General features: G+C 42.8%; 1 protein-coding gene across 1 annotated transcript; it reads left to right on the plus strand.

The window, feature by feature from the left end:
- Positions 1-9,900: 9,900 nt before the first annotated feature.
- On the plus strand, positions 9,901-13,920 carry LOC110496349 (thioredoxin-interacting protein). The gene is made up of 6 exons (XM_021572190.2): positions 9,901-10,405; positions 10,930-11,005; positions 11,102-11,249; positions 11,709-12,068; positions 12,365-12,667; positions 12,777-13,920. The coding sequence occupies exons 1-6, from the start codon at positions 10,150-10,152 to the stop codon at positions 12,822-12,824; spliced, it is 1,191 nt and encodes a 396-aa protein (XP_021427865.2). The 5' UTR covers positions 9,901-10,149; the 3' UTR covers positions 12,825-13,920.
- Positions 13,921-14,158: the final 238 nt, after the last annotated feature.

Genomic DNA, 14,158 nt, shown 5'->3' on the forward strand with positions numbered 1-14,158 from the left:
GGCTGCCTAAATATGATCCCCTATCAGAGACAATGATAAACAGCTGTCTCTGATTGGGAACCATACCAGGCCAACATAAACCATTAATCACCTAGATGACCCACCCTAGTCACTATCACACCCCAACCAACAGTGAATAAACAGGGCGTGACACTGTGCCTTTAAACAGCTTGGAAAATTCCAGAAAATGATGTCATGGTTTTAGAAGCTTCTGATAGTCTACTTGAAATCATTTGAGTCAATTTGAGGTGTACCTGTGGATGCCTACCTTCAAACTCAGTGCCTCTTTGCTTGAAATCATGGGAAAATCAACAGAAATCAGCCAAGACCTCAGAAAAAAAGTCTGGTTCATCCTTGGGAGCAATTTCCGAACGCCTGAAGGTACCACGTTCATCTGTACAAACAATAGTACGCAAGTATAAACAACATTGGACCATGCAGCCGTCATACCACTCAGGAAGGAGACGCATCATGTCTCCTAGACATGAACGTACTTTGGTGCGAAATGTGCAAATCAATCCCAGAACAACAGCAAAGGACCTTGTGAAGATGCTGGAGGAAAAAGGTACAAAAGTATCTATATCCACAGTAAAACGATTCCTATATAGAAACAACCTGAAAGGCCGCTCAGCAAGGAAGAAGCCACTGCTCCAAAACCGCGATAAAAAAGCCAGACTACGGTTTGCAACTCCACATGGGGAGAAATATCGTACTTTTTGGAGAAATGTCCTCTGGTCTGATGAAATAAAAATAGAACTGTTAGGCCATAAGGACCATCCTTATGTTTGGAAGAAAAAGGGGGAGGCTTGCAAGCCAAAGAACACCATCCTAACCGTGAAGCAAGGGGTGGCAGCATCATGTTGTGGAGGTGCTTTGCTGCAGGAGGGACTGGTGCACTTCACAAAATAGATGGCATCATGAGGGAGGAAAATGATGTGGATATATTGAAGCAACATTTCAAGGCATCAGTCAGGAAGTTAAATCTTGGTCGCAAATGGACAATGACAAATGGCTTAAGGACAACAAAGTAAAGGTATTGGAGTGGCCATCACAAAGCCCTGACCTCAATCCTATAGAAAATGTGTGGGCAGAACTGAAAAAGTGTGTGCGAGCTAGGAGTCCTACAAACCTGACTCAGTTATACCAGCTTTGTCAGGAGGAATGGGCCAAAATTCACCCAACTTATTGTGGGAAGCTTGTGGAAGGCTACCCGAAACGTTTGACTCGAGTTAAACAATTTCAAGGCAATGCTACCAAATACTAATTGAGTGTATGTAATCTTCTGACCCACTGGGAATGTGATGAAAGAAATTAAATCTGAAATAAAACATTCTCTCTACTATTATTCTGACATGTCACATTCTTAAAATAAAGTGGTGATCCTAACTGACCTAAGACCATTTTTACTAGGATTAAATGTCAGGAATTGTGAAAAACTGAGTTTAAATGTATTTGGCTAAGGTGTACGTAAACTTCCGACTTCAACTATATCTGTGACTAACATATGAATATCTCAAATCAAATTGTGTTGGTCACATACAAATGGTTAGCAGATGTTATTGCGAGTGTAGCAAAATGCTTGTGCTTGTAGTTCTGACAGTGCAGTAATATCTAACAAGTAGTCTAACAATTCCACAACAACTACCTAATACACACAAATCTAAGTAAAGGGATGGAATAAGAATATATACATATAAACATATGGCTGAGCAATGTTCGAGTGGCATAGGCAAGATGCAATAGATGGTATAAAAATACAGTACATACATATGGGATGATTAATGCAAGATATGTAAACATTATTAAAGTAGCAGTATTAAAGTGGCCAATTATTTCAAGTCTTATGTAGGCAACAGCCTCTGTGTTAGCGACAGCTGTTTAACAGTCTGATGGCATTTAGATTGAAAAGTAACTTCTGTCTCTCGGTCCCAGTTTTGATGCACCTGTACTGACCTCGCCTTCTGGATGGTAGCAGATTAAACAGACAGTGGTTCGGGTGGTTGTTGTCCTTGTTGATCTTGTTGGCCTCTCTGTGACAACAGGTGCTGTAGGTGTCCTAGAGGGCAGGTAGTTTTCCCCCAGTGATGCGTTGTGCAGACCGCACCACCCTCAAACCCTTTGGTTGTGGGCGGTGCAGTTGCCATTCCAGGCGGTGATACAGCCGACAGGATGTTCTCAATTGTGCATCTATAAAGGTTTGTGAGGGTTTTAGGTGACAAGACAAATTTCTTCAGCCTCCTGAGGTTGAAGAGGCGCTGTTGCGCCTTCTTCACCACACTGTCTGTGTGGGTGGATCATTTCAGTTTGTCCCTGATGTGTACGCCGAGGAACTTAAAACTTTCCACCTTCTCCACTGCTGTCCGTCAGTGTGGATAAGGGGGTGTTCCCTCTGCTGTTTCTTGAAGTCCCCGATCATCTCCTTTGTTTTGTTGACATTGAGTGAGAGGTTGTTTTCCTGCCCTCACTTGCATTACAGTTACATGATTAATCAGTTTAATCGCGTAATAATAATTACAGGGAATCTTTAATAAAAACTAAAAGTCCTCACGTCCTCAGACACGACAGTAGGTTTTAATAGTCACAGTGGGTACAACATCTCCAATGCACTTCCTTATAAACTCTCTCACCGAATCAGAGTATACATCAATATTATTCTCTGAGGCTACCCTTAACATATCCCAGTCCGTGTGATCAAACCAATCTTGATACATGGATTCAGACCAGCGTTGAATAGTTCTTGTCACAGGTACATCCTGTTTGAGTTTCTGCCTATAAGGTCAGGAGGAACAAAATGGAGTCGTGGTCAGATTTACCGAAAGGAGGTCGGGGGAGTGCCTTGTATACGTTAGGGGAAGCCACCATCCTAATAGTGCACTGTGCACACGCCAGCCAACATTCCTTTCTGATTTGCAAGAGGCTGAAATCAGAGTTCTGTATATAATGATGAGATGCTCATGTCTCCGCCCTAACAATGTGAGTTATTGTCCCAAAGGCGGGAAGGCACGCGTCAAGCTTAAGTCTGCATATTATGCCCATATAAATGCATCGGGCTTATTCTGGACAGACTATGGCGAGAGTAAGCGCTTTCGCTTCACCTCTTCCTCTCTGCAGAATCTCTCTCACCAGAGAAAGCATCTGATGAGCGAAACAGCACCCCTTTGTCTTACTATATGTAGTCCTGTATCTGATGCTGTCTCTCCAGAAATAGTATGAGATGCTATACACTTTTTGTCCAGACAGCATCAGACACATGGTCTACACCTACTAAGACAGCGGGGCACTGTTTAGCTCGTTCTGAGATTAACTCGTCTTTCTGTCAGCGTGGGTCTCGGTCAAATAAATGATCAATATTTCAACATTTTATTTTGATGGGCGAGGAGTGGTAGGGTGGGCCAGGCCTCGTAAGGCCCGCCCATAACACTGGTCCTGTGACACACCAACACACACATACACACACCACATACTCTAACACACACAAAACACACACACATGCATATTGACGCCACACACACACGCTCCCACATAGACATAATTTCACACTCCCACATTCTTCACATGCACTTCCTTATTGTTATTTTATTGTGTTACAAATCTTTCGTACTTTTTAACTCAGCATTGTTGGGAAAGGGCTGGTAAGTAAGCTTTCACAGTGAAGTCTTCAACTGTATTTGGCGCATGTGACAAATGAAATACTATTTAAATCATCATTATACCGCCCTCTAAAATCATTTACAGCTGACAACATTGACTTAGGGCTTCAATATGCGTCATACAGGACCAGGAAATCTGGTCACAATGTGAAGAATGAGATGAGACAGTGGCTGGAAATAAAATACCACGTATAGACACGCCTGAAAATGTGGGCACAATCAGAATATGGGTAAGATCAGGACACAGGATCCATGTTAGAACCAGGGGTGTATAAACGGAAAATATTTTGCAACGAAGAGTTTCTATTGGACAGGTAGGTCCCTTCATTCCATTTGCTCTGTTTGTTTCTGTTAGGTTAATAAATGGGAAGTGTTTTCTGTTGCAAGACGTAATGAATATACCGCAGGTATAAACTAGGCTTTTGACCAGTTGGTATGCAGGGTTTGACATAAGATATAGCAGGCTCACTTTTGCCTCTAGATGGTGCAATGTGATCACAGTTTTAGTGGTGACAGGGGAAACAACTTTCTCTGCACTTCTGATTCACCTTCAAGTTCATCCACCAGTAAAATGTGGGTGAAGCAGATTATCTGGTGCAATTTGACCAATTTAGACCATTCAATACCCAGATAGCACACATACGTCTCACTGAGATCTTGCCAATTACCAAATGCTCTCCATACTACATCTTCCCGACGTGTCATGTAAACATCAGGCTAACGTTGGTGAGACATATGTGTGCTATCTGGGTACAATATGAGTCATGACATCTAATCAAACAATCTAATGTCTCAGATTTTAGGGCAGACGGGGAACACTTGAAGTCTTGATAACTTTTTAGCATTTAAATGAAGTCACAGAAAAAAGTAAGGTATGTGGGTAAAGCCCAGTTATATACATTTTATAACTTAAGAATCCATAACTATTTGGAACTCTATATTGTGGGTCATATTAATTAATAGGTCAAACTTACAGTATGTCTATTACCTATAGGAAGCCAGCAGTCAAACATTGACATTGCTTGAGTCTGCTGTTTTCCTACTTCCAAGAAAGCACCTGGCATATTCATAAACAACCGCTGTCAAAGCAAAAGCATCAGGACGTCTCTTCAAACTTTACTCACACATTATGTAATTGGCACGAAACCAGCTGTGGTTTTGCAATGGATATTCCAAACAAGTTCAAGAATGAGCTATGTGTGTGACCCTTCTTTATCCTGAAATTGTTTACCAAGTCTGTCTTCAACCCAACATTAGTTAGACTCATGATTGGTGTTTTACTTTTTTTTTTTAAATGTCATGCTACGGTATCTCACTAGAGGGTGCACCTAGTATCTGATAGAGTTTTCCAAAAACATGAATAAAATACAACCACCGACTGTTTGCTCGTTGCTGTTGCTCTAAGATGGCAGCCCCGTGCAAATGTGGATGTGCCAATTGAATCTCAACAAGGAAACAGTCGTTGGTGGTATTTCATTAACGTTTATTGAAAAAGTATGGATTCCAGCAAACAAAGAAAGGCACACAACTGCAGAGGACAAACATAGATTCAAGCTGGGCGTTTCATAAATGTTTTGAAGTATCAACATGGAGTGGAGTTTAGTCCACTAACTGTAGGCATGGGCAAGCCTACGTAGAAACATGACCAAATGGTTTAACAAAAAATATATTTTTTGTTTTCCAAACACTTCTGACATACACTGAGTGTACAAAACTTTAGGAACAGCTTCATTTTGCCCTCAGAACAGCTTTAATTCGTTGGGGCATGGACTCTACATGTTGTCGAAAGCATTCGACAGGTATGCTGGTCCATTTGACTCCAATGCTTCCCTCAGTTGTGTCAAGTTGGCTGGATGTCCTTTGGGTGGTGGACCATTGTTGATACACACGGGAAACTGTTTAGCGTGAAAAACCCAGCAGTGTTGCAGTTCTTGACACCTGGCGCCTACTATCATACCCTGTTCAAAGTCACTTAAATATTTTGTCATGCTCATTCACCCTCTGAATGGCACACATACACAATCCATGTCTCATTCAGGACATCCCTTCAGGACATCTAAAGCACCCGGTGTCACAGGAAGGCAAAGAAGATCATCAAGGACCCAAGCCACGGCCTGTTCACCCCGTTATCATCCAGAAGGCGAGGTCAGAGCAGGTGCATCAAAGCTGGGACCGAGAGACTGAAAAACAACTTCAATCTCAAGGCCATCAGACTGTTAAATAGCCATCACTAGCCAGCCTTCACCCAGTCCCCTTTCCTGAACTTAGTCACTGTCACTAGCTGGCCACCACCAAGTTACTCATCCATGCACCTTAGAGGCTGCTGCCCTATGTACATACAGTAGACATGGAACACTGGTCACTTTAATAATGTTTACTTACTGTTTTACCTATTTCATATGTATATAGTGTATTCTAGTCAAGGCTATGCAATTCAACTATTGATGTACATAGACTTTATATACAAAAGTATGTGGACATCCCTTGAAATTAGTGGATTCGGCTATTTCAGCCACACCCGTTGTTGACAGGTGTATAAAATCGAGCACCCAGCCATGCAATCTCCATAGACAAACATTGGCACTAGAATGGCCTAACTGAAGAGCTCATTGACTTTCAACGTAGCACCTTCATAGGATGCCACCTTTCCAACAAGTCCAACTTCTGCCCAGCTAGAGCTGCCCTGGTCAACTGCAAGTACTGTTATTATGAAGTGGAAACGTCTAGGAGCAACAACGGCTCAGCCGCAAAGTGGTAGGCCACACAAGCTCACAGAACAGGACCATTTAGTGCTGAAGAGAGTAGTGCGTAAAGATCATCTGTCCTCAGTTGCAACATTCACCACTGTGTTTCAAACTGCCTCTGGAAGCAATGTCAGCACAAGAACTGTTTGTCGAGAGCTTCATGAAATGGGTTTCCATGGCCAGCAGCCGCACACAAGCCTAAGATCACAATGCGCAATGCCAAACATTGGATGGAGTGGTGTAAAGCTTGCCACCATTGGACTCTGGAGCAGCAGAAACACATTCTCTGGAGTGATGAATCATGCTTCACCAGCTGGCAGTCTGACTGACGAACCTGGACTTGGTGGATGCCAGGAGAACGCTCCCTGCCTGAATGCATAATGCCAACTGTAAAGTTTGGTGGAGGAGGAATAATGGTCTGTGGCTGTTTTTCACGGTTCGGGCTAGGCCCCTTAGCGCCAGTGAAGGGAAATCTTAACACTACAGCATACAATGACATTCTAGACAATTTTGTGGTTCATACTTTGTGGCAACAGTTTGGGGAAGGCCCTTTCCTGTTTCAGCATGACAATGCCCCTTGTGCACAAAGTGAGGTCCATACAGAAATGGGTGGTTGAGATCGGTGTTGAAGAACTTGACTGGCCTGCACAGAGCCCTGACCTCAACCCCATCGAACACCTTTGGGGTGAATTGGAATCCCGACTGCGAGCCAGTCCTAATTGCCCAACATCAGTGCCCGACCTCACAAACACCTCGATCACACCGACAGCGTCATTGCGCAAAATGGTTTGCAGCATCATCTGGACATGTGTGCAACAAAAGTTCAACATTCACCTTCTGCTACCATTTCTGTCAAGCAGTCTACACATACAGTTTGATACATACGTTTGATAAATCCAATGCATGCACCACAAAGAACGCACTGCAACTGCCTCTGCAAAGCATGGCTGCAATGCAAACACAGCGTTCCAATGGAAATGAAAACACTTCTGGTGTACCAACATGCAATGACACTTTCGGTGTGATCGAGGCGTAATGCTCTTTGTGGCTGAATGGAAGCAAGTCCCAGCAGCAAAGTTCCAACATCTAGTGGAGGCTGTTATAGCAGCAAAGGAGAGGCCAACTCCATATTAATGCCCATCATTTTGGAATGATATGTTTGACGAGCAGTTGTCTACATACTTTTGGTCCATGTGTCTATACATCCCATCATATACATACAGTACAAGTCAAATATTTGGACACACCTACTCATTCAAGGGTTTTTCTTTATTTTAAATTATTTCTATATTATAGAATAATAGTGAAGACATAAAAACTATGAAATAATTACATATGGAATCATGTAGTAACCAAACAAGTGTTAAACAACTCTAAATATATTTTATATTGAGATTCTTCAAAGTAGCCACCCTTTGCCTTGATGACAGCTTTGCACACTCTTGGCATTTTCTCAACCCGCTTAATGAGGAATGCTTTTCCAAAAGTCTTAAAGGAGTTCCCACATATGCTGAGCACTTGTTGGCTGCTTTTCCTTCACTCTGTGATCCAACTCATCCCAAACCATCTCAATTGCGTTGAGGTCAGGTGATTGTGGAGGCCAAGTCATCTGAAACAGCACTCCATCACTCTCCTTCGTGGTCAAATAGCCCTTACACAGCTTGGAGGTGTGTTTTGGGTCATTGTCCTGTTGAAAAACAAATTATATTCCCACTAAGCGCAAACCAGATGGGATGGCATATCACTGCAGAATGCTGTGGTAGCCATGCAGGTTAATAAGTGTGCTTTGAATTCTAAATAAATCACTGACAGTGTCACCAGCAAAGCACCCCCACACCATAATTTCCACCGGTCTAATGTCCATTACTCATGTTTCTTGGCCCAAGCAAGTCTCTTCTTCTTATTGGTGTCTTTTAGTAGTGGTTTCTTTGCAGCAATTCGACCATGAAGGTCTGATTTATGCAGTCTCCTCTGAACAGTTGATGTTGAGATGTGTCTGTTTCTTGAACTCTGTGAAGCATTTATTTGGGCTGCAATTTCTGAGGCTGGTAACTCCAATAAACGTATCCTCTGCAGCAGAGGTAACTCTGGGCCTTCCTTTCCTGTGGTGGTCCTCATGAGAGCCATTTTCATCATAGCGCTGGATGGTTTTTTCGACTGTACTTGAAGAAACTTTCTGTCATTTCTCTTTGCTATTTGAGCTGTTCTTGCCATAATATTGACCTGGTATACCGCTATCTTCTGTATACCACCCCTACCTTGTCACAACACCACAGATTGGCTCAAACACATTAAGAAGGAAAGAAATTCCACAAATTAACTTTTAACAAGGCACACCTGATCATTTAAATGCATTCCAGGTGACTACCTCATGAAGCTGGTTGAGAGAATGCCAAGCGTGTGAAAAGCTGTCATCAAGGCAAAGGGTGGCTACTTTGAAGAATCTCAATATAAAATATATTTAGATTTGTTTAACACTTTTTTGGTTACTACAAGATTCCCTGTGCTATTTCATAGTTTTGATGTCTTCACTATTATTCTACAACATAGAAAATATTTAAAATAAAGAAAAACCCTGGAATGAGTAGGTGTGTGTATATATGTGTATATACATATATATATATATATATATATATATATATATATATATATAGCTCACTGTTGGAGCTAAGAACACAAGCATTTCGCAACACCCTTAATAACTCATGCTAAACGTGTATGCGACCTATAATATTTGATTTTGTTTCCTCTCAAGGCTTAAAAATCCATCTTTAACCTCTCTCCTCCATTCATCTACACTGCTTGAAGTGGATTTAATAACAGGTGACATCAATAAGGGATCATAGCCTTCACCAGTCTATGTCAATGTTTCCCAACCAGGGGTACCTGGGGGTACTTAGCCTATCCACAGGGGGTACTTGAGAAGACTCATGAGACCATAGGCCTACTGGTAAAATGCACATGAGATGATACTTCAGGGGTACTCTGGGCAGAGCAGAATTCCGTTGGTGGTACAATAACTGAAAAAAGATGGGAATCACTGGTCTATGTCATGGAAAGAGCAGGTGTTCCTAATTGTTTGTACACTCAGTGTAGTTTGTAGTGCCATGACACTTCTTTATCCACTCCCAGGAGGGTCAAATCTGAACAAAATGTACCTCGACGGGGCTGTAAAAAAACCTATACTAATTCATATATTTAAGAGTTATCCTTCCTGTCCCAGGCTTGTGAAGTTAATTTCGTTCTCCAAAAGACCACAGACTAAAAAGCTACAAACAAGAATCTAGCCACTCCTCCATAAACCCTTCCTCTGTGACAGCTGCTGAGCACTCGCTCTATCTTCTCAGCCACGAGGTGTCCACGCGCCGTTCCCGGGCGCTGATTGGTTACAGACGACACAAACATCGATGTTCATGCGCTGAGCCATGCTGTGCATTCTGCTTCCACATGCTCAGCTGAAGTGATCAACAACGCTGGTGAATCACTGGCTGGCCTCCTCATATAAAAGCTGCGCCTTCCTCCTTTGTTTGTAGCTCCTAAAGTTAACTTGACAGTAGGTTGGAGATATTTTTGGATAGGCTTACACGAAAGCAATATTTTTGCGCTGCTTCACAGTCGTAGTTCATTAAACCTCAATCAATCAATTAATTATATTGACCGTCTTATTGAACAACAAAACATTGATTTGGAGTTGGAATAACTCTGAACTTCTTGCAGTGTAACTATTAGACTTGGATATCGACTAAATAGCAAACATGGTTGCTATGCCGAAGAGAGTGAAGACGTTCGAGGTCATTTTCAGCGATCCTAGCAAGGCTTTCTACTGCAGTGGAGACAAAGTAGCCGGGAGGATCGTGGTGGAAGTAGCGGAGGTGACCAGAGTCTCGGCTATGAGGGTACTCGGAGTTGGATGCGCCAAAGTGGAATATGCCAAAGGAAAGCAGAAATGCAGAGAGCAGAATGAGTACTTGAGATACGAAGAAGTTGTTCAACTTGTTGACCACCCAGCTGGTAAGATCCTCATTGAATTATTCCGTAAAATCAATATGATGAATAACTTATTTTCAAGTGTAACGTTAGCCATGTAGATACGCATAATCGACGAAGATCAGTTTGTGATTATTACATGCATTTCAAATGTGACTGTCGCTGTAAGGCTCAAATTACAGATTCATGTGAAGTATCAAGTTAGTTTACCTAGCAGTTATGAGCTGTTTTTTAAACTGAAAGTGTCTCCTACTTCGGTAGTCATTGACTTCAGAGTTGAATTCCATGGAATGAATGACTGGCCTATGCAAAAGCTGCTGGCAGCAGTGGCTGAGCAGTATATGTGGAGTGTATACAGGGAATCCCATTCTGAGGTGTCAAAAACATCATCTGTTTCACAGTACTAGGCTGAGGGTAGCATGGTGTTCTTGGCAAACCTCCAACACTAGGCTAAATTTTTTTTTTTTTTTTTAAAGCAACCTTGTATCTTGCCGTTTCGATTAATCAGGCAAATCACCATTATTAAAACACTTTATTAACAATTTCAGATCATGATGGATCAGTTGTCCTAAGACCTGGCAACAAGTACGAGTACATGTTTGGATTTGAGCTCCCCCAGCAAGGGTAAGTCTCTTTACATTGGCCTGTATTTTAGTAAGTCAATACAATATAAAGCTTCCTCTGTATGTGGCTCTGCCTTATCTTTTTGTTTCCCCACAGGCAGATTGTGTCTTCCTACAAGGGCAAGTTTGGCTATGTCCAGTACTTTGTCAAGGCCTTGATGGAGAGGCCTGCTCAGCCTGCCCTGGAGTGCAAGAAGCACTTTGAGGTGGAGGAGCCCCTGGACGTGAACACCCCAGACCTGCTGGTGAGTTCATCTCTCACTTATCACAAAGCCTGAACTGCAAAAGTAAAAATAGCTGAGGTGCAAGCCAACTAGCCACCTGAACTCTGTGGAAACTCACCTTTTAATGGTATTGCTGATACACAACAGATGACAATCTGAAAGCATTAAGAGTGAGCAGTCTGTATCAGATGTTTCCCTTGAGTGTTAACTTCAACCAGCCTTTAGAATTACAGTTGTGACATGCCCAGATGTGATGCTTCAGGTTGGGCACCTGTGCCTCATCCTGCTCAGCAGTCTTCCTTGTAAAGCATGGACAGATTTGACCTCATGCAATTAAAGTCATAGGTCCTAGAAGTCTTTAAACAATTTAGAGAACTTGGCATTTGTGAACATGAAGGAATTGAATTTGAGATCTCAAAAGCATGGTTAAACATCTGTTAGTGAGCCCATGTGTAACCAGTTTCTTTCTCTCCTCTTCAGTCTCCTACAGGTGGCATGAAGGAGAAGAAGGTCACCTGCATGTTCATTCCCGACGGCCAGGTGTCCCTCAACGCCAAGATCGATCGCAAGGGGTTCTGTGAGGGCGAAGACATCTGCATCTGTGCCAAGTTTGAGAACACCTGCTCACGTATTGTGGTGCCCAAGGCAGCCATCATCTCCAAGCACACCTACCAGGCCAATGGCAGGACAAAGGTCTTCCGTCAGAAGCTCTCCTCTGTGCGTGGCAACCACATCATCTCCGGTATGTGCGACGCCTGGCAGGGCAAGACCATCCGTGTGCCCAAGATCAAGCCCTCCATGCTGGGCTGCAACATCATCCGCGTGGAGTACGCCCTCATGGTGAGCATCTTGATCCCCTCGAATTAGCATAATAGGATAGTGCTAATGGGTTTGTGGTAAGCAGCCATTTCTAGTAACAATGGCTTTTCATTGGTGAAATGAAGTGTTTATCAACCTTTAAACTAACTCGTCGCTATTATCATAGACGTGCTTATAATAGTGTGTTCATTACTCTAAATCCGACACCATTTCAATTAGATAAGAGGATGAGCCAAGTGTCCGCACTAGTTAGACATGCAGCCTTTTGAAATGGCCACTCAGCAAGTCTGGTTTCTAACCGTTATCCTCTCCTCCAGATCTACATGCACATCCCAGGCAGCGAGAAGCTGATCCTGGAGCTGCCGCTGGTCATCGGCACAGCCGGCCTGGGCAGCCGCACCAACAGCGTGAGCAGCACAGACGGCTCGGTCAGCAATGCCTCAGCCAGCTGGGTGTCCCTGCGCATGCCCTCTGCTCCCCCCAGCTACTGCGATGTCACCCGCGACTGCCGCCTGGATCAGCCCCTCACGCCCCTGCTGAATGACTACGATGGCGACGACAGCCCCATCTTCATGCACTCCTCAGCCTTCCAGTTTCCACCACTGCCTGCCTACTCTGAGGTGAGTGTCTTGAAAATAAATGCAGATAAACTATCTCCATGATGGTACTAGTTTGTTGTGATTGAATTGATGAGCAGGTGATCTAACACAAGTGTCTCGCCGGTTTCAGGTTGATGAGGAGTTCAATGGCAACACTCGCATGCTGCAGGTCTGCTGAAATACCTCAGCGCTTCCAGAACTCTGGTCCACTGTACAAGGGCCACTTCTGGCACTTAGCTCACTTGAAAAGGAGCAGAATATCCAAACTAGTGTTGGACGGACTTTGGGAAGTGATGTGGTTTCTCGTATCGGAGCCGGCCCTGCATCGAGAAAAGAAGAGGATGTGAAGGTCACGAGGCAAGAGGCCTTTCTTGTGCTGGCGCTGTCGGCCATCTTTGCAGCACCACCTAAGCGGATCTGGTTCTGTTTCCTCCTGGACTGTTGCTGTTCAGGTTTCTGCACCCGAGCATGACACTGCAGACATCATGGTTTGCGACGTCTTGGTGTGAATAAGCTGCTCCTTCCAATACCCTCAATGTTCTTAATACATAAGAGATGAATGTTAAGAAATTAAGAGGGATCTTAGTCCTTTATAAACCATGTGATCTCCATGAGTTTCCCACTGGGGCCAAGCATTTGTTGACAAGTCCCTGACTGATGATGAATAAGCTCTTTGCTTGTTGGGTGTGTTCTTCATGGTGTTTAGTCATTCCATATAATTCCTGTATTTCACAAATGTGGGATTTCATCTGAGGAAGCATATTTTTTCCTAATTCTATTTCTTCTAAAATAAAAGCAAGCAATGTTGTGTTAGGACATGTTGAATATATCTTCCCAAGGACAATCATGCAGAGTCCTATATTCAGTACCAGTGTCTTCTATGGTATTCCATTTTCTTATGGATGCATATTGCTCTAACCACCTCCTACAGGAGATCTCATGGTTTAGATTTGTTTTTCCCGTGTTTTGTTGGGTGTGTCTCCAACTCAACCACCGCTCAAATAGTTTTGTATTTCAAATGAGGGCTGAATCACAAGACAAACGGGTGTATTTTGTGCATAAAACATCGAGGAAATGCACCTTGTGTGAAAATAATATTGACAATATATTTGGGTTTATCTTAGAAAGCGTTTCACTGTGGGATGCCTAAGCTGAATAAATGTTGTAAAATTGATCTCTGAGAATGCGATGTATCTTTTATATTTTGTGCATATTGTAAATGGACTTTTTTTTTTGTATGAGACTGTTTTCTATAAATAAAAAGTTGCACTAAATCATGTGGTACATGACAATCATTACACTGTATAGCTAAGCAATAATAGTGCCAAGCCACAGTTGCTTCTAGAGATGATCCCTTCTCTGAAAGGGAATTGTAATTTAAAGCCTACGACTGGAGTCAATCTGAATTGCAGTATTATGTAAGCTCTGGGTTACTTCTTAAATAAGTAGCTATAGGCAGTTTACCATGAATGCAGCTATGTCAGCTCAATTGGGAAATTCTTTAAATTTTTA

Source organism: Oncorhynchus mykiss, chromosome 18 (assembly GCF_013265735.2).
Source record: "Oncorhynchus mykiss isolate Arlee chromosome 18, USDA_OmykA_1.1, whole genome shotgun sequence".
Taxonomy (NCBI): Eukaryota; Metazoa; Chordata; class Actinopteri; order Salmoniformes; family Salmonidae; genus Oncorhynchus; species Oncorhynchus mykiss.